Source organism: Opisthocomus hoazin, chromosome 3 (genome assembly GCF_030867145.1).
Source record: "Opisthocomus hoazin isolate bOpiHoa1 chromosome 3, bOpiHoa1.hap1, whole genome shotgun sequence".
Lineage (NCBI taxonomy): Eukaryota > Metazoa > Chordata > Aves > Opisthocomiformes > Opisthocomidae > Opisthocomus > Opisthocomus hoazin.
Genome location: NC_134416.1, coordinates 94,783,499 through 94,804,341, shown reverse-complemented (window position 1 = coordinate 94,804,341; position 20,843 = coordinate 94,783,499). Strand labels below are relative to the sequence as shown.

Here is a 20,843-nt window from a genome sequence, read left to right as displayed (position 1 = left end):
AGGTTCGTTAAACACACAGCCTCGCTTTTCATCGCGCCAAATAGCTCCTACAACTGGAAACACGCTGGAAACCTATACTTTGTAGTACGAGAGCTCTACTTGGTGTGCTAATAGCTGGTTCACCATGAGCCAATTGTTGCCAAGATAAATATTTATGGAAAGTGTGGAGTGTGATCTATTTATCATGACTCATAATCTTCCTCTCTCCTAGGTCTGTATGTCTAGTTTGTTTATGGACACAGGTTTTTTCCTGGCTGTCGTTGTCGGCAGCCTGGGTCACCTCTGATGTCAGTCCTTTGCAGCAGGTGTGACTTTGTTCAGTGGGAGCAGGTTTAAAGGCAGAACCTCTGCCTTAAAAGGTACAGAAAAGGTTACCCAGTGGCATCTAAGCACATCTCATCTGGGAGATTTTAGATTCCTACAGATGTAGGTTCCTGTAAGGCAGGTTGTTTTCCCAACCCACGCAGGCACCAATCTTCCAGAGGATTTCTAGTTTGTGTTTACGGAGTCCTGTTAACCTCAGCGATACTCTCCAAAGAATGAAGATAACTTCAGATTTATTTTGCAGGACTGGAGTGTGAAACTAGATATTTTACATGAAGAAGGGACCTCCGAACATCTCTCTTCTCAAACACTGTAAGGTGTATCAACCTGAAAAATGGAGGAGGAGATGACTTGCGGGCAGATGCTTTGCTTTGTGAGTTGTGTTTGTGCAGCTCTGCGGAGGAATGTCAGTGTTAGATGACTTTATGTCCCATCTTCAGTTCTATGGCTTGCTGGTTGCTAAGCCACTTTTAAAATGTTGTTTTCTGGGCTTTTTGCTGACTCCCAAACGTGTTGTAAACCCCTGGCTTCAGGGAGTGAAGCAAAATTTGCCATGCAAAATATGACCCCAGCCTGTCATTGTGTAGGTCCCATGATTTCAAAAATGGGGGACTGGAATTCAACAGAGCTCCTTGGAAGAAGGAGAAGAAGAAACGATGATTTGAGTGAAAACTTGAGTTATTTTGAAAACCATTGAACAAAGTGCTTCAGAGTAAGGTAGCTTACTAGATAGGAAGGGGAAAAACAATCACTGTTATAACACACAGGTGTATATGTACATCTTTACTTATACATGTTGTATAAATCAGTATTGCCTGATTTTAATAACTAGGGGAAAATGTCCTAATTTTGTAATTCCTAATAAATGAGTGTACAGTATGTTTCAGCAGAAACAAATATAAGCCCTACCACAGCTATGCTCTGAGGAATGATACAAACTCCACGCTGATTTACAAAAGCATTCCCAGGGCTACTGCTCTGCAGTTTCTCGTTTACTTACGTGTTGCTTTGCCTAGAGTCAGACAAGACTGCCAAGCAATCGGCAGGATATCTGCTCAGCCTGGAGAGACGATTGAAATGCTTTTAATAGTCAGAAACTTCACTTTCAATTTATTGTCCTTTATGTTCTGAAAATAGAAATATTTCTGTGGCTATTTGTAAGGAGCTGAGATTATAGAGTGAAAAGATTAAAGCACAGCACTTCAGGAAGAAGAGAGGTACCAGTTACCCTGAGAAGCAATTCTAAATAGCGTTAGTGACCTAGCACTACTGCTCCGAGAGGTGTCTAAATAAAAATGGCACCTTTGTGCTCATTATGGGCCACTGCATTTTGATAGCTTATAATATGTACTGAAGGTAAAATGCTAGAGCTGATGTAAATGGAGACTATTACTTTGATACCGTTATAGTTCTAATGGGTAATATAAGCTAAAAGCAATGAATATGAGCCCTGTGTATTTTCAGCCATATTTGCTGGCATTAGTAACAGTATGGCTGAAGACTTCTTGCTTTCCATCAGCTGTGCAGCAAAAGCTCTTCAAGTGTAAAAGGAGAGGTGAACTTGTTTTTACCCTGCAAGCTTAACAGAAATGCAGCATAAGAGCAAATCTTCGATCCCAGTGCAGCTTGCTGAGGGCATCCGCTGGAGTTGTCTGGGGCATCGCTGCAGTGGGGTCAGTGCGGATTTGGGAGAGACTTCTTCTGGCTTCACAGCCTTTCCCATCAGCAGCAACAAGGGAGGAAAGAGAGAGACAGAGAGGGACTCTGCAAAAATATCAAGTAAGGGGTAGAAGGAGGGACCTGACTTGCGAGCAGAACCTGTTTTGGACCTGTGGTCCCTCGGAGGTAGCAGCATGTAACACATCGCCTGTCCTGCCTGCTGGCAGCTCCCTTCCCAGTGCTGCCACTCTCAAGGACCGGCTGTCCTGCCACGCCGTGGCCTGGCTCCGGTTGCAAACTGCCCGGTGACATTCGGCATAGCGGGTGCTATCGATTCCTGGTGAGCTAGGCTCTTCAGAGGTGGGAGCTCGTCCACGTGTGGGGAGGTGTCTAAAAGCAGTGGCTGGGAGAGCATCCGGGGGTGAGACCTCAAGCTGAGCATGCGTCTTTTCACTCCCTAAAACTGCCACTGAATGCTGAGAGTCAGCGGACATTTTCTGTCGATTCGCTGAGGGATGGTTTGGCACACAAACACAATGTCGGGAAGATGTTAATGTAAGATCATGGTAGCAGCTGGCCTGATCCAAGCTTGACATTTTGAGAGGGAACTTCTACAGCCTGCTTGGAAGTGCACCCTGGAAATGTTGAAGTTGGAGCTGAAAGGAGCAGAAATGAGACCTCTTAAGGAAGATACAATTCAGAAAAGTGAATGCAGCTCACATAAAATTATGTAGCACTACTTTGTCTATGGTACTTGGAATAAGCAAATCATGAGCATATATTCTGTGCATGCAAAAGCTGTGACAGGGAGAAATGCACGCATGCCTGCCCTGCAGGTTTCACTTGCCTGGCTCCATCATCTGTGTAAGCACAGGAGGTCCCATCATCTTCGTCCTACCCTTCAGCGCTCGCAGAAGAGGTGGCCACAGTCGTGCGTGGTCTTCTGGTGACCCCTGCCTCCAACTCCCCTGTCCCACTTCTCTGAAACGTCTCACCCCTGGAGCTGTGCTCCTGGAGGGAGGTAGGCATATTCCTGGCTCTGCGCCCTCGCTGCCAGCACCCCGGGTGAGAGCCTCCCAGCAAGGGGAGAAACAGTAACGCCGAAAAGGTGCCTGTGGCTTGCTCAGAAATTTCCCCTGGAGTTGGCTGAGTTGGGAGAGTCTGGGCATGACAGAGATTTGTACTTTGGGGAACTAAGCCAAAGAGTTACCGAAAGAGAAGGCTTTTCAAGGCTGTCTTTGAGTACCAGCAAAGCCTAAAAGAGGTTATGGAGTATCAGAAAGTGGTTTTGAGTGTTCTCGACAGCCTTTTGTATTAGAGGTGAGTCTCCCTGTGGTGTTCTGTCCCAGTCAGTTAGATGGATGATGCCATGGACAGCCTTTGGTCTTAGCCAGAGACCAGCGTGGAAGACCAGAACACGATCTCTGTACCCTTCCTTGGTGAGGGTCCCTGAGGTTTACACCCAAATGTTATCAATGTAGGAGTTTGGAGGGCCACTGCCAGAAGCACTGCTCAGGACACTGCTTTGCATGATCTTCAGGGCTCAGGCAGCTCCTGGGGCGTTCTGGTGACCAGTGACATCCAGCCATCGGGTGCAATTCTTCAGGAGAGTCTGTGAAGGCTTGTTGCTGGTGAGCAGCTGACGGGAGACAGGGGAACAAGAGCGTTCTGTTCTGGACCATGGGATGTGTTCCGAGTTTGTGCCAGACATCAAATGTGTGGGGTTGCACACCACGTGTGACCCTGTCTGCTGGTGATGCTGACGAGTAACCCAATAAAAGCACAGACTGGGTCCCTCAATAAGCACTGTTTACAGCAATGCCTAGAGCATGGCGTTTAGAACATGGACTCAGATTTTAAGGGATCTGAATTTCTAGCCCATTTTGTGGAAGCTTTTGTTATCTTTCATGGAAACTGATTGCTTACCAGTAAAATGCAGGCGGTTGTTGTGACAATTTAATAGGGTTTGCCTGTGAAAACAGATGTGAAAAAGCCTTTAAATAGCTCCATGCCCTGCCAGCATCCACTGCCTGACTCGGTAGATATTTTCTCAAGGGAAAGACACCAATATAATTGAAATTAGCAGAAATACTTTGCAAGGAATCCTAGTAAAGACGTGAGCAGCTCCTGAAGTATTTCACAGGTGCACATCTTGCTGCAGAGGTGCTGCTGGGTGCAGCTTGGTGCTCAAGATTTCCTGCTTTCTCTCCTTCCCACCATTACGGTTTTCTTGATGCTATCTTGAAAACGTGAGCAGTGTACCCAGTGCCTTGACACACGGGTTTGCAGCCTGCCTGAAACTATCTCTAAGAAAAAAATGCTTTTCGTGCATCTTAATGGGATTGTTAGCTCCGAAATCCAAAGCTGGCGATTGGCAGCATCATTAAAACTGAAGCTAAAGGCAGGGTAAAACGCATTCAAGTTCATATCAAAATAAGATGTCTGCCAACTGTACTGACCGTAGTATTTTTTTTCATATTTAGTTCGTTAGACTTTGTCTAAATGAGATGAGGAAGCGCCGCGTTTCCTCCAGCCTGTGACAGGGCTGGGGTTCAGATGGCTGTGGGGTCCCCAGGGCATAGTTTATCGCCTTCTGCTTCATCCTCACTCATGACTCTCTCGGTGCCTTGGAAGCTTTCACAGTCCCACCCAAACACCGCCTGCCTCAGCTACGTTTCTAGATGGATTCAAAGGAACTGAGACAAGCTGGTGCTTGAACACTGCACGGCCTGTTGAAAAAACAATCTTGCCCAGGCTGGAAGTAGTGAAATACCTGCTCTTCTCCTAAACCACTTAGCAATGCGTGCTCAGAGCATCTCGTGCTCCTTTCGTAAGTTTTATTACCAGAGAGTGGGGCTGGGTTTGGTAGCTGTGACATGACAGGCGTGCCTGCTCTGGCAAGGGGGAGAGACCTTCAGGCCGTGAGCGAAGGAAACGCTGCCTTCATCTGCTCTTCCCTGGACCTAGAAATCCGACAGCTATTTGGGGTGGGTGCAAACCCACGATTGCATAGGTTTGTGTCCATACATTAACTGGATTTTTAAATCACTCTGGTGGCAGATTGTTGCTGTTAAATTAGAGCCTGGCTTTGTTTGACTTGCTGCTGCTGGGTTGCTGCCGCCGCCTCTCCCTCCGCTCTTCTCCTGCCCTGGGCTCATTTAAATTCCTTCTAAGTGTCTTCTCGGCTGGCACAAGGCTTTCAGAAGAGCCCAGCTAACGGGAAATGGCAACACAGGGATTTAATGGCATTTAGACTGCACGGACCTGGCTTTCGCTTTCATAACTTCATCAATCTGTTAAACAGCCCACTGGAATCTCCAAGAGCTGGAGCTCTGCGGAAAAGTAGGGTGTGATGGTGGTCTATGACGCAAAACTCTTTTAGTCTTGCATTTCTAGGCAAAGCTTTCGGTGTACTTCTTGCTCTGCAGCAAATACTCGCTCACCGAAGGAAAGCACTTAGTGTCTTCGTCCTGTTTTTCCCACCATCAGCTTCCTTCTGGTCCAAGGGAAGCACTACTTTTTTTCAACCCCCATGGGTTTTGAAGGTCGATAGATTTAAAGGTATATATCTATACTGTGGGGAACGCATGAGCACTCTTGCACTTTTTTGTCTTCAGAAGCTGCTCCGGCTCAGCCGCGCTCCAGCCGCGGGCAGCAGACAGTCTGCGCTCTGGAGGTGTCCAGCCTCACCACCACTGGATTCCCGCAGGCTACCGTCGGGACCGCCCCAGGCTCCGCTCTGGCCCCTGCTATCCGAACTGCCGCTACCATCTGTAATGAACTCTGCATGGTTTTCCAGAGCCAACAGATGACACGTGCTCTGTTGGCTTGGTTGACATAGTTTACTTTATGTGGTTTTGTTTCTGTGGGTTTTCCCACCCGTCCTTTTCCCTCATTACCTGATAACCAAGAGCTGCCTTTATGAGTTGACTTGGGGTTTAGGAAAATATTTGTGTTTAATTGATGGGGAAACCGAGGCACAGAGGAGACAAGCAAGTCTGGCTGGAACAACCCCTGCATTTGATCCAGTATGTGCCAACACAGGAACAGCTGCAGCTTTGATGCTTCTGGAAATACCTGGATGGTGATGTCGGCTTTAATCTGTTTTCATCCCTCGGTGTTTTCTTTAGCCATGTGCCGCTGTGGTGGTGGTTTCCTTTCTCTCATCCAACCTCGCATTCTCTTTACTTTGGGCATAGCCCAGCTGACTGGCGTGCCACACTCAGCTCTTCACAACAACATCATTTTGTTGGTTTTTCGATTTAACTAGTTCTTGCCCTGAGGAAACACCACTCAATCCCCTAAAAGAAGAAGGGTGACCAGTATAGCACATGTGCTGTGTCCTGGGATGATGGGCTTAGGAGGGAAAAAGCCAGAGCTTGCGTACCCTGTTTGCAGATGTTGCCTACCATGTTTATAGAGTTTCTGCATTTTTTTTTCTTGTACAGGTAGACACATCCTGAAGCTGAGATGGTTTTTTTAGTGACTAACAATAGCTACAGTTGTGGATGTGCTCTGCACCTGGCAATTGAAGAGCATACCTGGAGATGAAGAAGGAACAGAGATCTCCAAGCAAGCCCCAAGCCTAGTGTCTGGGAGGTGGCCTGTTTGTCTGCAGTACGTGGCTAAATCCCACCGCTGGCTTCTGTGCAAGCTGTGTTTTGCAGGAGGCGGCCTTGGGAAGACCTGCAGACAGGGAATTATTAAAATCCAGCCTGGATGTCACGAAAGCATGGATTAATATTTCATCTTCTGCCTCCGACTGTTGTCAGGCTCACATTGTTCCTGAGCTGAGGCTGTGATCCTCAGACGACAGCCGTGAAGAAAAGATTAAGCCAGTGTTTTACTTGATGGAAAGAGAGCAGCTCTCTGCGGAGGGCAGTGACGATGCGGTTCTCGCCCAGCGCTGCGTGCAGGGGTTTGAAGTTTCCCAAATCCAAGAGACGGAGCAAAGCTGCAGCGTGGTGCTGGGGGCTGTGCGAGGGGATGGGTCTCTGGCAGTTACGAGCCGCACTAACGAAAGCGGACCTGCTAATTAGCTGAAGGTGGGCATGAGGCACTGAACTGCTCCAGGAGGTGCCTTTGACTCTGCTGCATATGAGAGAGCTCATCAGCAACGAGCTGCAGGAGAGAAACAAGTGCCTTGCCATCCTGTTGGAGAAATGGGAGCTGCAAGGAGACCAGAAGAAGTCGGCAGAGAGCTCAGGGCAGAGCCTTCCCCCAGGTCAAGGACAGGGCCCTCTGCCCAGTGGCAGGGCAGCACTTGCCGTTGAAAATCAATTTAGCTAAGCTGCCACAACTCTCTGGGTGGAAACTCTGATTTCAGGATGAATGATTTATATTGTGTTAATCTCAAGCTGGTTCTGATTGATTGAGTCAAGTGAACATCAGCCTGATTTAAATCAGCCTGAGACAGCCTGTGTGTATTTCTTCAGCTTAACTCCGCACTTAAATCACTTCATCTGGCTTTTAGTTTTGGTTTTGTTTTTAAATACAGTCAAGACCTCACCATGATACCTGGCTATTTCTTCTTTGGACAGCTGACCTGCAGTTTAAGTGCAGGACTTTAGCCTTGGCTTGCTCTGAGCACAACAGCTTAGTCAGACATGGAAACCTGAAGGGTTCAATTTACAGTTCATAAATGCGCAAGTGAGTACCCAGGGATGTGGAGAACCCAGTTTGAGCATACAGGTAACACTAGTGCCCGCCAGTCACTGCGACTGAGGTGACCACTGTCACACAACAAAGCCCGGTTCTTGGGGCTTGGCCCCTCTTTCTTCTAGCAAAGAGCAAGTGCGGACTCTCGACAACACTGGTGCAGGAAAACCTACATAAGCCCAAAAAGGCTCTTACAGAAGGCTGCCTTGTACTGGCTGGGAATCACAGAATCACAAAATGTTCGGGGTTGGAAGGGACCTCTGTGGGTCATCTAGTCCAACCCCCCTGCCGAAGCAGGGTCACCTACAGCAGGCTGCACAGGACCTTGTCCAGGCGGGTCTTGAATATCTCCAGAGAAGGAGACTCCACAACCTCCCTGGGCAGCCTGTTCCAGTGCTCCGTCACCCTCAGAGGGAAGAAGTTCTTCCTCATGTTCAGACGGAACTTCCTGTGCTTCAGTTTGTGCCCATTGCCCCTTGTCCTGTCACTGGGCACCACTGAAAAGAGTCTGGCCCCATCCTCCTGACACCCACCCTTAAGATAAGCATTTCTAAGGTCCCCTTTCAGCATTCTCTTCTTCAGGCTGAACAAGCCCAGCTCCCTCAGCCTTTTCTCATAGGAGAGATGCTCCAGTCCCCTCATCATCCTCGTAGCCCTCTGCTGGACTCTCTCCAGTAGCTCCTCATCTTTCTTGAACTGGGGAGCCCAGAACTGGACACAGTACTCCAGATGGGGCCTCACTAGAGGGCAGAGTAGAGGGGAAGTAGAACCTCCCTCGTCCTGCTGGCCACACTCCTCTTGATCCCCCCCCAGGATACCACTGGCCTTCTTGGCAGCCAGGGCACACTGCTGGCTCATGGTTAACGTGTCGTCCACCAGCACACCCAGGTCCCTCTCCGCACAGCTGCTCTCCAGCAGGTCCGCCCCAAGCCTGTACTGGTGCATGGGGTTGTTCCTCCCCAAGTGCAGGACCCTGCACTTGCCCTTGTTGAATTTCATCAGGTTCCTCTCTTCCAGTTCCCCTCTCTGGGAAACTGCAGGCAAACACTGCTCACTGTGCCCATGACCATAAAAAAAAAATGTGAGTACAATCAATGATAAAGAAAAAAACCCCACAGTTTTCACAAACCACAAGTGAAAAAGTGATTGTGTAAAACATCCACAAGGCATTTTTTTTTAACTGAGCATGTTAGTCGAATTTGAGTTTGAAAAACAAATTTTGCAAATTTGCAAAGCAAAATTAATTGAATATGACTGTCTGTTCAGTTCTATTGCTCACCGAGCAAATGTGGGTTTATTTCACTTACAACAACACACTTCAGGAGGCTGCGACCGCAGCTTTTGGAAAAGGGTACCAGGAGGTGAAAGTGATCACTTACAAGACCATAAATTCTTTGCACGGAAACTGTGCAAATCCAGAGTGACAACTCTTCCCCTACACCTCCCTGGGAAAGCAGCCAAGCTGACAATGCAGCATATCTGCTTTCAATAAAAACTACGTTTGTATATTCTTTTGAAATGCTGTTTCACCTTGTTTTGGAACAGAATTTTTAGCAGGGCCATTACTTAACAGCATCAATCATTGATCTGTGTCACACTGGCGCTGTCACACGATAACGCAGAGCATCCCCACGCCACCGGCTTCTGCAAGAAGCTGGCTTCGGTATAATGGCAGCAAGCGTGAGGAAACCTTAGCTCCCGCTGCCGGATGCGGTTGGAAAGTAAATATTTTATCACCTTTGTCAGCAGAAAGCTGCGTATAGCGAGTCAGAAAGCACCTTTGGTGGTTAAGACTGCTCTGAGCACATTTCGGCTACTGCTGCACTGAAAGTAAAAATACCGTAGGCACGCATGCACACACGCAAACAGAGATGTTGGAGCGGTTCCTGCGTCCCTTTCTTTATCCTCCCTGAGGAGAGCTCGCTGTTCCATCAGCGCCTCGTGAGAAATCACCGAATGCATCCAGGGTGGCACCTGTGAGCCCAGAGTCTGCACATCTGCCTCCTGAGGGTTTGTGCGGGGCTTGGTTTGTTTCGGGCTTGCACAAAGTAGCAACCTACCGCTCATGTGGGAAGCTGCGACGATGGGAAGGGGAAGAGGAACCAGCTGAACCCATTTCCCCAGCCTCTTCTGTGTTCCTGAGAGTGGACTGGAACAGCAGCATTTGGCCCAGTAATTATCCACAAACCTCTGCACAGTTTTATAGCATAAAAGAAGGCTACAAACATTGTAAATTCAAATGGGCTGAGGGAAGTGCCAAATTTAAACCTGACTAGGCAAAATTAATATGCATAATAACTTTAATTACCCAATGAAGTACAATTTTTCACAGAATCCCTTGCCTCTTTCCATGCAAGCGCTCCATGGTGTTCAGTGAAAAGGCAGCTGGTCTGTTTTCTCTTTGTAGCCTCCACATTATATCCTGAACGATTTGTTCCTCTTAGGAAACAGTTACTTAATGCTGGCTTCCTTAGAGATAGTCATCACCAACACATTTGAGGGCTTCACATCATCACTGCCAGGTGAGAGGCCTTTTATATGTGTATATTTTATAAATTTCAAAATTATGACTATATATAGATGTTATACATATAGCACCTATTACTTTATATATGAATGACATATGTATGACTGTTACCAATAGGTAGTTTTATAGGTAGGGTTTAATTTGTGTATAATTAATATAACTTAATTTTATAGGTATTTTATATCTAGGGAACTGATTTGGGGCATCCAGTTTGCCAAGTTTGTGATGTCCTTATTCAGTGTATTCAGCATTATAAAACAAGACATAAAAATAGACCAGGGCATCTTGGTCTAAGCATGGCTCTGGCCGATGTTGTTTGTGCTTCTCAATGGTCAGCAGCTCCACAGCCAAAGCAAAAAAAGGGTTCAGAGTTTATGAGGTTTTCTTTAAATGCTGTATTTAGCTGTACACAGGAATTCTCCAGGCAGAAGCAAGCTGAGTCAGCCCTTCTCATATGCCATGAGATATTCTCCAGGCCTCCTTTGTAATGCTGTGACAGCCAGCAATACCTTTGGCGGTATCTGTGAATATTACATTTTTTTGCTTACTTGGATGACTGAAGATCTTGGTCAGAAACACTTCAAACACTACATCTCTGAACACAATTTCCCTGTCCTATTCCTTGGTGGACTTTCCAAACTGGCTTTCCCTGGAAATAATTCCACCTCCCTCGGACTTCTGCAAGCAGAGAAGGCGCTGTGAGAGGAATGGTACGTGGGGATAATAAGCATTTTTAATTTTTTTTTTCATTTTGGTTGGGTGAGATCCTAGAAAAAGTGTTCCCAGGATTATCAGATAGACAACGTGTACAGCTTCCAGGGGGGATCCAGTCGAACTGCGCTGGTAGAGGACTATCCCTGTGTGAGTTAGTTATGCAGATGAAGAGTTTATGTCTGAGGAAGCCTTTGCCTCACAGCGTATTTGAAGCCCTGGTTTGTCTTTACCACCCTAGAAATGACCTCTTGGCCTCCCTGTTAACACAGATGAGCAGTCGTGGACTCATTCAAGGAATATGTCTATACTGAAACCAATTGCTTGACATCTCCTGTTCTGATCGAGCCGATTACAGGTTTTCACTGTTCGATCTGTTGTATCCTACAGCCAGCCTGCCAGGCTGCCGCTGGCCTCCAGCTCCTCCGGCCAGCAATGCTTCTCCAAAGAGCAGGCCTGGGCACCTTGAACATACTTAGCACACGTACGCGGGGAAGGACCTCAGTGATGTTGCTTGTAATTGGCTATTAATTTGATTTTTGCACTCACCTTAACTCCTAACATGTTGGTAGATGGGATGCTCTGCAGCCTAGAGATGGTCCCTGGTGGCCAGCCTGCTGGGTGACAGGTTTGTTCTTGACTTTCTTATTTTCAAGATGCTGGTAGAGGCATATTCCCCAGCCTCATATCAAGTCTTTTACAGCTCTGCCCAAAGTCATTGCTAAGTAAAAATCTTCAAAAGAGAATGCTGCGAAACTGTGGAGACACTGAGGGAGGCTCACGTTGAATCACTTTCTTTTTAAATAATAAATTCCTTAGCAGACCGGAGCAAGCCCTTCTGGCTGCTTTTGACTCTTGTCTACACAACAGTCAGAAAAATTTGGGTCAAAAAAGCAATCTCGTTTTAAATCAGAGACACACCATAGACGTCAACGTATTTTTTCTTTCCTCCTCACTGCCTCCATAACCTCTTGTCCACTTTTCCAGGGATTATCTCTGCCCAGTGTTATCTCTGATAACATTAGTTTAGCAGTTTTCAGAGACCTGGAATTCAAAGATTTAGTTGCAAAATTTACCATATGGAGAGCCTGTCAAACTGTCACTCCAGTATTTGCTTGCCTGGAGAAGACGGGGGGCTCAGCGGCTCTCTGCTGAATGCACGCTCTGGGTGAGTAATTATCTATGTAATGAAGAAGCTCTTTACATGAACTAAATGACCGCATGGGTTTGTAATTGTACCTGGGACGATTTAAAAGGAAGACAAATGTGAGGCTAATTCCCATTCTGTGCAAATCTTTCTGCCCTACTTTATGGCTGAAGTCGCTGAGCAGCTCTGCTGCTGGTGCTCATTTAATCTTCCCAAAGAAGGCTCAGCGGGTTGGAGGGTGGTAATTTTGCTGAACTTCTTAACAAACCAGTCCAAGCCCCCCTTTCCTCAGGGTTCTGAAGAGATATAAGTACCTGCGAGAGGGTGTCACCTCTGTGTGTTGCACAGCTAGATGTTTTCTGGAGCTGCCTAACCTGTGCTGGGGAGCTCTTCCTCACCGCTTTGGGCACAGCCTGGAGCACTCGCTGAGACCGTCTCACCCCTTCCCTTCCCCGCTCCCCCGCACTGGCTCCAGCGATTTCATTTAGCTCATTAAATTGGCAGAACGCTAAGCCAGCAGAACGCCAGGTTTGCTGGGGACACGCAGGGATGCTCAGGCAGGAGAGAGGGACGTGACTGCCCTTCCCAGGTTGTCCCCCACTTGCAGCCTCCCACAATCTCACCAAACCACGGCCTGCCAAGCTGCGGGGCGCAGCGTGCAGACCTAGCAAGACCAGGCTGCATCACATGAATTACAGAATAAAAGGCTTCAGTTCCTTCATATCTCCTTCTCTGGAGATATTCAAGACCCGCCTGGACAAGGTCCTGTGCAGCCTGCTCTGGGTGACCCTGCTTCGGCAGGAGGGTTGGACTGGATGACCCACAGAGGTCCCTTCCAACCCCGAACATTCTCTGATTCTGTGATTCGGACCATCTGCAAATTGGCGTATCCTGCATATCGGGTCCTAATTTCAGTCACAGCTTTTGGAATTTTCCTGCTGAAATGTAGATGTTTAAAAAAGAAATACCCTCAGGGAACGATGCATATGCATATGCCATTTTTCTATTCAAGATGGTTTTTTTTACCAGCTGCTCCCTCAACAGGACCGCAGGAGCACTCAGGAACATAAAGAAGATTTCCAGAAAAAGGCATTCAGTGAACAGGCCCAGTGAGGATTTTTGTCAAGGCTTAAGGAACAGTTTTCACTGGCATAAAACCCCCCAAATTAATAATCCATAGTGACACAGGGAGCAGATTAGATATAATTCTGTGTTCCCACCTGAAAAACCTTCTGCGGGGTCGGTAGTCTCTTCCTTGTGACACCATTGCTCTCCGGAGACAGGAGCACGGTACCATTTTAGAGCATGTCAGGAAGCACTTGGGATTTCACTTTCCACCGTCACTGTATTCAATCCCTGCTGCTTCCTGCAGAAGTAAGGGTTGGGTGCTTCTCTGTGAGTGGGCTTTGGATGGCGAGAGGCTGCCCATCGGAGGGCGAGAGGCTGCCCACTGCACCAGAGCTCGCAGCGTGCGGAGGCAGGCGACGGCCGTGCGGGCAGACACAGCCCGCGCCCCAGCCTCCCTCGCCACGCTCAGGAACGTCGCTCCCACCAACACGCCGGACTGCAGCCTGGCATCAAAGGCAGGTGGAAAAACCTCCCTCCGCCCCAGGAATCGGGGTCCCCTTCCCCCTCTGCGGGAGCACCCTCCTGCGGCAGCGCCTCTGCCTTCCCTCGGGGCCCGCAGCTGCCAGGAGGTGCTGCCAAGGGCTCCCGACCTTTTTTTAGGGGGTAAAAACCGTCCTGCTCGAGCGACCAGGAGCGATCTGAAGTACAGCAAGCATCGCCTGGCATTTCCTAGTTACGGGTCTCTTGGAAAAAAAAAAGAAAACCCGACAAAACACAAACCAAACCACTCTGTGCTGAAATCCAACAGAAATCAAATCCTCCTCACCAGCAGCAGCAGCAGCTCAAGGGGGACGGATGGCTGGAGGAGACCTCCTACGGTCTGTTCGCCGCCGGTTTCCAGAAGCACATTTTGCAGGAGCTTTGCCCACCGCAGCCTTCAGACAGACAATAAAAAAAGCCAGCGAGAGGCGCAGCGCTTTGGGTGAGGAGGGTGACGAAGAGGGGGGTAAGACCGATGGGGGTTGAGGGGGGGGAAGTGAGGCAGCAGGGGAGGAAGGCAATGAGGAAACAGAGACCCGTGCCGGCATGTCCCAGCCTCGCAAGTGCCAAGCTTTACACCGGGGCACAAAGCGCAGCCACGTTGCCCGTAATGATGCCGGGGGGCTGCCTGCTTGCAGCAGAGCAACGCGGCTGCGGGTGACGGAAGGAACAGCTTCTCCCTGCAGAGAGGTGGCCAGCCAGCGCCTGGTGTCGGGACAAACGCGGCCGTTCCCTTACGCTTCTAGGGAGAAATGCACAAGGAGTGGAAGTTCACCCACAATAGCTCTTTCCAGGGGAACCAAACTGCTTTCGGCTGGTGCTGATCAGTCCATCGGTGAAAGTGGATGGGCCTTCCGGTCTGCTGAAAAGTGGAAAGCAGCATCCCCAAACCGCTCTGAAGAAGATGACTACCACGTAAGTTTAACAGCTTGTGCCTCTTTTAATGCAAACACCACTTATTTGTACATGTATAGACAGTAAAATACAAAGGGTTAGAAAACAGGCTTCATTATCAGCCCCTAATTCTAACGTACTGTACGTTAATCCCTGAGAGCACCTGTCAATTGTATGTCTCCTGCAAGTGATACTCAGAGTGCAAATTCAAGTGTTTGCCTGCAGCACAGGTTGCTTTTCAGATACTGAATCTGAACGCTAACTCTTCAGTACGCTGGGCTGGCAGTAAACAAAAATTAATAAACCATTCAATCCAGTGTACCAATTAAAAATCCATCCTAATGTCTTTGCCATGGTCAGCTGAAAGATTGTCTTCCTACTTTCCAAAGACATGAGTTCAGCTTATATTCTGGTCACACCAAATCCATTACAAAATTGGTGCCTATGAATTGCACGGCACTGATGCACTTGCCAACCAAAATCCTCTTTATATTGATAGGAGTGGGCAGGTTTATTAGCAGGGTGCATATTCCTTCAGCTCTGACCTGGGAGGCTAGCTGGCAATGTGGTCTGGCCAGCAGAACTAGGCCGGCGAGAGGTACAAAGAAGAGGCTGTGTGGAAAAATCCTACTTTCACACGTCTGCCGTAACCCCTGTCGAGCCCCGGCCCTGCAGACGCCAGCTAGCAATACCAGTCTGGGCACCGGTTTTCAATCAGCTGGATTTATTTCTCCCGTGACACCTACAGTTTCATTACAAGTTCAGCAAGACCGCGGCCAGCCTTTGTGCTGTGGGAGTAAAAGATGGAAAAGTTTTCCGTCTCTTTAATTGAAGGGAGAAGCTGGTGACAGCAGCAGCTGGGGTCTGCCGGGGCTCTGGCGGAGCAGCGCCGTCAGGAGAACACACCACAGCACATTTCATTCCAAACGGGACCAAAGCCTGAGCAAAAACACAGCCTGAGCGTGTGCTCTATGACTTGCTGTTTACGTTTGACCACTGCTTCTCTGAATCCGGTCTTTCTTCAGCAAGCAGCAGGTTTACAGCCTGCCCTTCTTGGAATTTGCCAGGGTTTGGCACACCGTTCAGACTGACTGCTGGTAAAATCAAAAGAAGCCTTCACGTGGACCACAAGAACCTGCAGCAACCTGCGTGAATGGCCACTTTGCGATGCACTCCTGTGCCAGGGAAGGTTTTCTCCCAGTGCAGAGACAGAGGGGTAAGGTACTGCCCTCTCCGGGCACCGCCAAAGCTCACAATGACATCTGGCCACGGTTTCCAAACGTTGGCGGCCGAGCTGCCTGATACTGCATCTCTGACCGGATGTTCATAGCGTATGGCTGGACTTGATACCTGGGAAAATTGCCTGAACTTCTTGAAGGTGCATAATTTTCCTGTCCTGGCTATAATATGGAAACGCTCCCAATAAACCCGGTGGGGTTTTGTAACAGGAGCTTAAATATCAACCTAAAACAAAGCCCACCTGTGACTCACCATCGCCCTCTTTTCACAGTTAAACACAATGACATAAAAATTCCCTGAGACTAAAGAGGAGACAACAGACAGCGGATACAGGGGAAACACCATGGGGGAAGCAAATCTTGGGTGACGGCGGCATTCAAAAATCAGCTCAGCTTCTCTGTTGCTCCAACGAAATCAGTCCCTGCTCCTGATTTGTACCTGCAGAGGATGTGAATACCTCAACTACAGAAGTATTTCACAGGCAGCCCTTCTTGTATTCAACAGAACAAACAACAGCATTAAGAACTGCATCCATACAGACTGTATAGAGCCATACAGCTTAATACCTATCCTGTCTTAAACTTTGATTACCGAAATTAAAATAAAGTGCTTAGTATATTCAAAACAACTGCAGACCTGGATTTTCACTGTCCACCAACACTGCGGTATATTTTAAACTTTTCATTATCACTATAAAACCTTGCAATACGTCTACCTAAGCAAGGAGAGGGAGGAATGTCTAGTGTCAAAAGCACAGCTCCTTAATTTTGTCCATTACAAAATGAACAACCACGAAATACGATCCTTTCGCACGCATGTTGTTTTTCAAGCTGTTTGATCTCAGTCATTCACCGGGAACTGGGAAAAAAGGAAACCGCAGAAGGACTGCACCACTCCACGCTTCCCGTCAACAGCAGCTAGGTAAACTGAGCAAGTCTTCCACCTCCAGACGCCCTCCCGCTCTGCCACCAGACACACCGTGGCCCAGCCCTTGCCCTGTTCCTGCACTGTAAAGGCCATTATTCAGTATTCCAGCTCCGCGAGCAGTGGGCACGCACGAAGGCATGCAGCCTGTTACCTTCCTCAGATAACAAGACTAACGGCTCTAAAACCTTCCAAGCAACTGCCTTTAAATCAGGTCCTGCACCGGGCAGGAGACACCTGCCTCTGTTTTTGAGCCTCCGCTGCTCTTCTCTTCTCCTGTTCCTCTGCCTTCTTCCGCTCCTCTTTCAGCTCCTTGTATCTCCATTTGGGAATCTGTAAGTAGGGATCGTCCTTTGCACTGCTCCTCCTCCTCGCCTTTTCTGGCTGGAAGGTGGGCGGGGGAGCCTTGCAGATGCGGACTTTGGGGATGACAAACCCCGGCCTGACGCTGCTCCGCCGGAGCAGGTGGAGCGGCAAGAGGCTTGCCTTCCTGCTGGCTACGGTGCTCACCTGGGAGACCGCAAGGCTGGCGGGCTGCAGGCTGGCCCGCCGGTCCCTCTTCTTGGGGATCAGCGTGACTCTGGAGTTCTGGAATAGCTTCTCGTAGCTGCTGAAGTGGTCTTTGTCCTGGGATCGGATCTCCTCGGCTCGCTGCTTCCTAAGGATCTCTTGCACAGCCAGCCGGCGCTTCCCCACAGAAGGTGGGCTGCCCGGGCACACTGTCCGGCATGACAGGGCGACGAAAGGACTGCTCAAGCTTGTCGTCACCTTCACCATGTGATTGAGGACCCCGTCTTCTTCTGGGCCGTAGAAAGACCGGAATGAGACAGCTGCCCTCACACACTCGGAAATCCTCTGCAAACAGCTTTTTGGCTCTGCAGCCTTGGCAAGAAGTTCCTTCATTTTTGGCCATTCTGGTTTATATTGCTCACAAAACTGCTCCGGGCATGGCCTGTCCATCAGCTTTTGCATGATGAAGGCAGATTCTGATCTTCCTGTGTAACAAGCCCATTCCCATGGAGTCAGTCCACGGCTTGGGTCAGTCGCGTGAACGTTGGCCCCTCAAAGAAAAGAAAAACAGTTAGTGTTACTTAATGAATCTGCCCACACTTTTATTGCTATGATCAGAGATGAATCAGCCAGATCTCTGCAAGAACTACAACACACTATATTTGTGTAAAAATGAACATGCAATAAGGAGAGATCAGGGTTCCTGACTTTCTAAACTCTTGATTTATTTAGAAAATAATAAATGAAATTTAGGCTGTATAAATTAAATTCTCTTAAAGCAATGCAAAGAATGATGCAATGAATTTCAACTGCATTGAATGTTGCCTGCTGTTTTAAAATCCATTCACTCAGGCTCATAAGAAAAGAGTGACAAATACGGAAAGAAACAATTCTGTACACAAAAATCCTTCCTGTACAGAATAATGGGCTTTGAACTGAACGCTGCCACTCAGAAGAGAGATCTTAGGCTAATGATCACAAGTTCCATGAAAATATCAACTCAGTGCTCACTATGGCCCAAAATAGCAAACAAAATACAAGAAAAAACAGGAAAAAAAGAGGAAAAAATAGAGAAAACACCATGTGTACAATTCAGGTTCTTTTATCTCTGAAAGGACAGTGTAGAATTAGAGAGTTAAGAGGACGGTGACAACGGTGATCAAATGTAAGGAAAGTTCCCATACATGTCAAAGAGTGTATAATGGGCGAGATGGACCTTCAATCTGAGCCCAGAACAGCTGATCTCATCTACCTTAGATCACCACCCCTGAGGAAACAAAGTTATTGTTAGCAAAAGTACGCTAATATCGCCAAGTGGACCAGCTGTAAGAGGTGACTGGGATGCATGCTAGTCAGTAGAGGCTTAGACATCTGAAGTACAGTGTTTGGTCCTGGAAGGAAATGATTTCTAGTGGTTATTATCTTTCAGCCTGTCCTTCCCCCATTCTCAATTTATGATCTTTATCCATCCAATTCTGACATGTGTCCCCATCACTATTCTTTCTTCTCATATATTTCTGCATTCTTTTCCAGCTTTGCCTTCCTTCTGATGTCTCCATGTTCCTATAAGCCCCCTCACACGGGTTTCCGCCCCTGTTCTTCACTCTTTTGCTTGCAAGCAGGGCTACATTCTTCTCCTGCAGGGCACCTGGCTGCCTGAAGAGAGGACACAAGAGTAACAGGATGAGCAAGCATCCTAGTCTACTCTGCTTTATCCTTCACAACTTCTGTAGTACTGTATCCAGTGCTGCCACATTCCCTGGCAGCCAGAAAGCTTCAGGGAAGTCCCCTCAGTTCTGGTATTTGGGTGGGAGTGCGGGCATTTGTCAGTGAGGATGGTGTGTGCCTAGTTCTGCTCACACCGAAGAGCTCTGTAAAGGACAGCGGAAGCTCAGAGGGCACCTTTGGAAGAATCTCTGCAGAACGACGAGCAGCAACAAATGGTTTTGGAAGCTGAAATCAGTGAGACCTGGTCACAAATGCCCAACAGGTTACAGCTGGTGAATGCTAAAGGGTAAAGATGTGTCCGAAAACTAGCTCAGTGTTGCTAATCAAAAAAGAATCTCAGAGACATGTCAAGGACTTGACAGCCAGCACCATATCCTCTGCATCGCACCCAAGTGATCCTGGACACACCGCCTGGGCACACTCATCTTGATGTTTTAAAGTATATGGGGGTCTGGGTGAATGAATGAAATCGATAGGACAATGAGTGAATACTCTCTGGTTTCAGGCAGTCACGTTCTTAAGCTGCAAATGCTTTGGTTTATACTCCACCTTTAAACTTTGACTGATCTCAGAGGGAGCTTTGCAGGCTCCAGAACATAGGCTTTGTTCAGCAGATCTGCAGCATGTTCCCTGGGACAGGCATGGACACTTGGCCCAGCTGCTTTAAACGTAACTGAGCTCTGTAACATTGAGTTGTGGTTCACACGTATCACTGGCCTTGTAGATAATTTCTGGGTTTCTTGAAGGAGTTTCAAGCTGGGATATGAACGGGCTACAACATTTGACTTCTTGAAGGGCTTCTCTATCAGTTGAAGCACCATTTTCAAACAGCCAACACAAAAATGACCTACACAGATCTTGTCACAAAAGAAAAGACATTCTGTCCCATTGCTTTGGAAGAGGGAGATGTCCAGAGACTGAGACACGAGGAAAAGGGCAGAGAAACATCATGATAAATTATGGGCTTTGGGGTGGATTACCTTGGTGACAGCATTTCAGACTAGCATAAGGGGGACTAGATATAAGGAATGCTAGCCAGGAACCAGTTTGCAACGGGTCCAGTGTAACCTTCACCACAAAGGATGTTTTGTCATTACAGAAAAACAGAGGAAAAGGAGAACATGGGGAAAGTGACCAAAAGCTCAGTTTAAACCCTATTAAGTACCATCTGATTCCTAAGAGTCTGAAAAAATCCCAAAAAGGAGGATGCTAGAGACACAGACCAAGAGTGAATGTGGATGAAGACCCTCTAAGCAAAAGAGCTGATCTCAGTTTAAGTGTAATTAAAGTGAAATTTGCAGAAAGGACCACTCAGAGAGAAAGCACAGGTTCATTGCAGGGAGCCAAGCATGGGGTGCAGACTGGAAGGCAGAGAGGAGGCAAAGAGGGGGAAGATTTAATGAAATCAAAGAGTTCATTAGTTGTGGACTGAAGAAAGCATCGCGAGATCTCACAGGCAGCACGGTTTGATGAAGTTCACGACTGCAGAAGCTACAGACAAACCAGTGAGGGGAGGAACAAAGACATGTTCTCCTGCTCCACTAGCCCATTTTTGAACCATCCTACCCAGGCTCCCTACCTCTGAACCTCTCCCACCTCAGGCTAGCCTCTTGTCCTGTCCCCTCTGAACACTCACCAGGGTCTGCGCTCCCTCCCACTGGAGCTGACTGGGAAGATGGCAGATTACGTGGAAGTTGTTTCCTTGTTGTACATGTAACAGGCAAGGATTTACCACAGGAAGAACAGCAGCTAAAGGAATTGTCTCCAAACATAAATTTTCATGAAGAGCACGCTTTGCTTGCAAACAAGCAAGAGGTATAGACAGCTGCTTACTGTTATCTTCAAGAAAAAGACATGCCAGCTCTGACACGGTGCAGCTGTGAGACCTCGGATCAGAGCTGTGCAAGAAGAGCT

At 47.9% G+C, this 20,843-nt stretch overlaps 1 protein-coding gene across 1 annotated transcript in view; it reads right to left on the bottom strand.

Moving 5' to 3' along the window:
• Positions 1-15,766: 15,766 nt before the first annotated feature.
• The window catches only part of ANKRD33B (ankyrin repeat domain 33B), a 51,101-nt gene continuing 46,024 nt past the window's right edge, over positions 15,767-20,843 (bottom strand). The window contains exon 4 of the mRNA XM_075415316.1: positions 15,767-17,752. Coding sequence (XP_075271431.1) covers positions 16,902-17,752 — 851 coding nt within the window. The 3' untranslated portion in view covers positions 15,767-16,901. The remainder of the gene's footprint in view (positions 17,753-20,843) is intronic.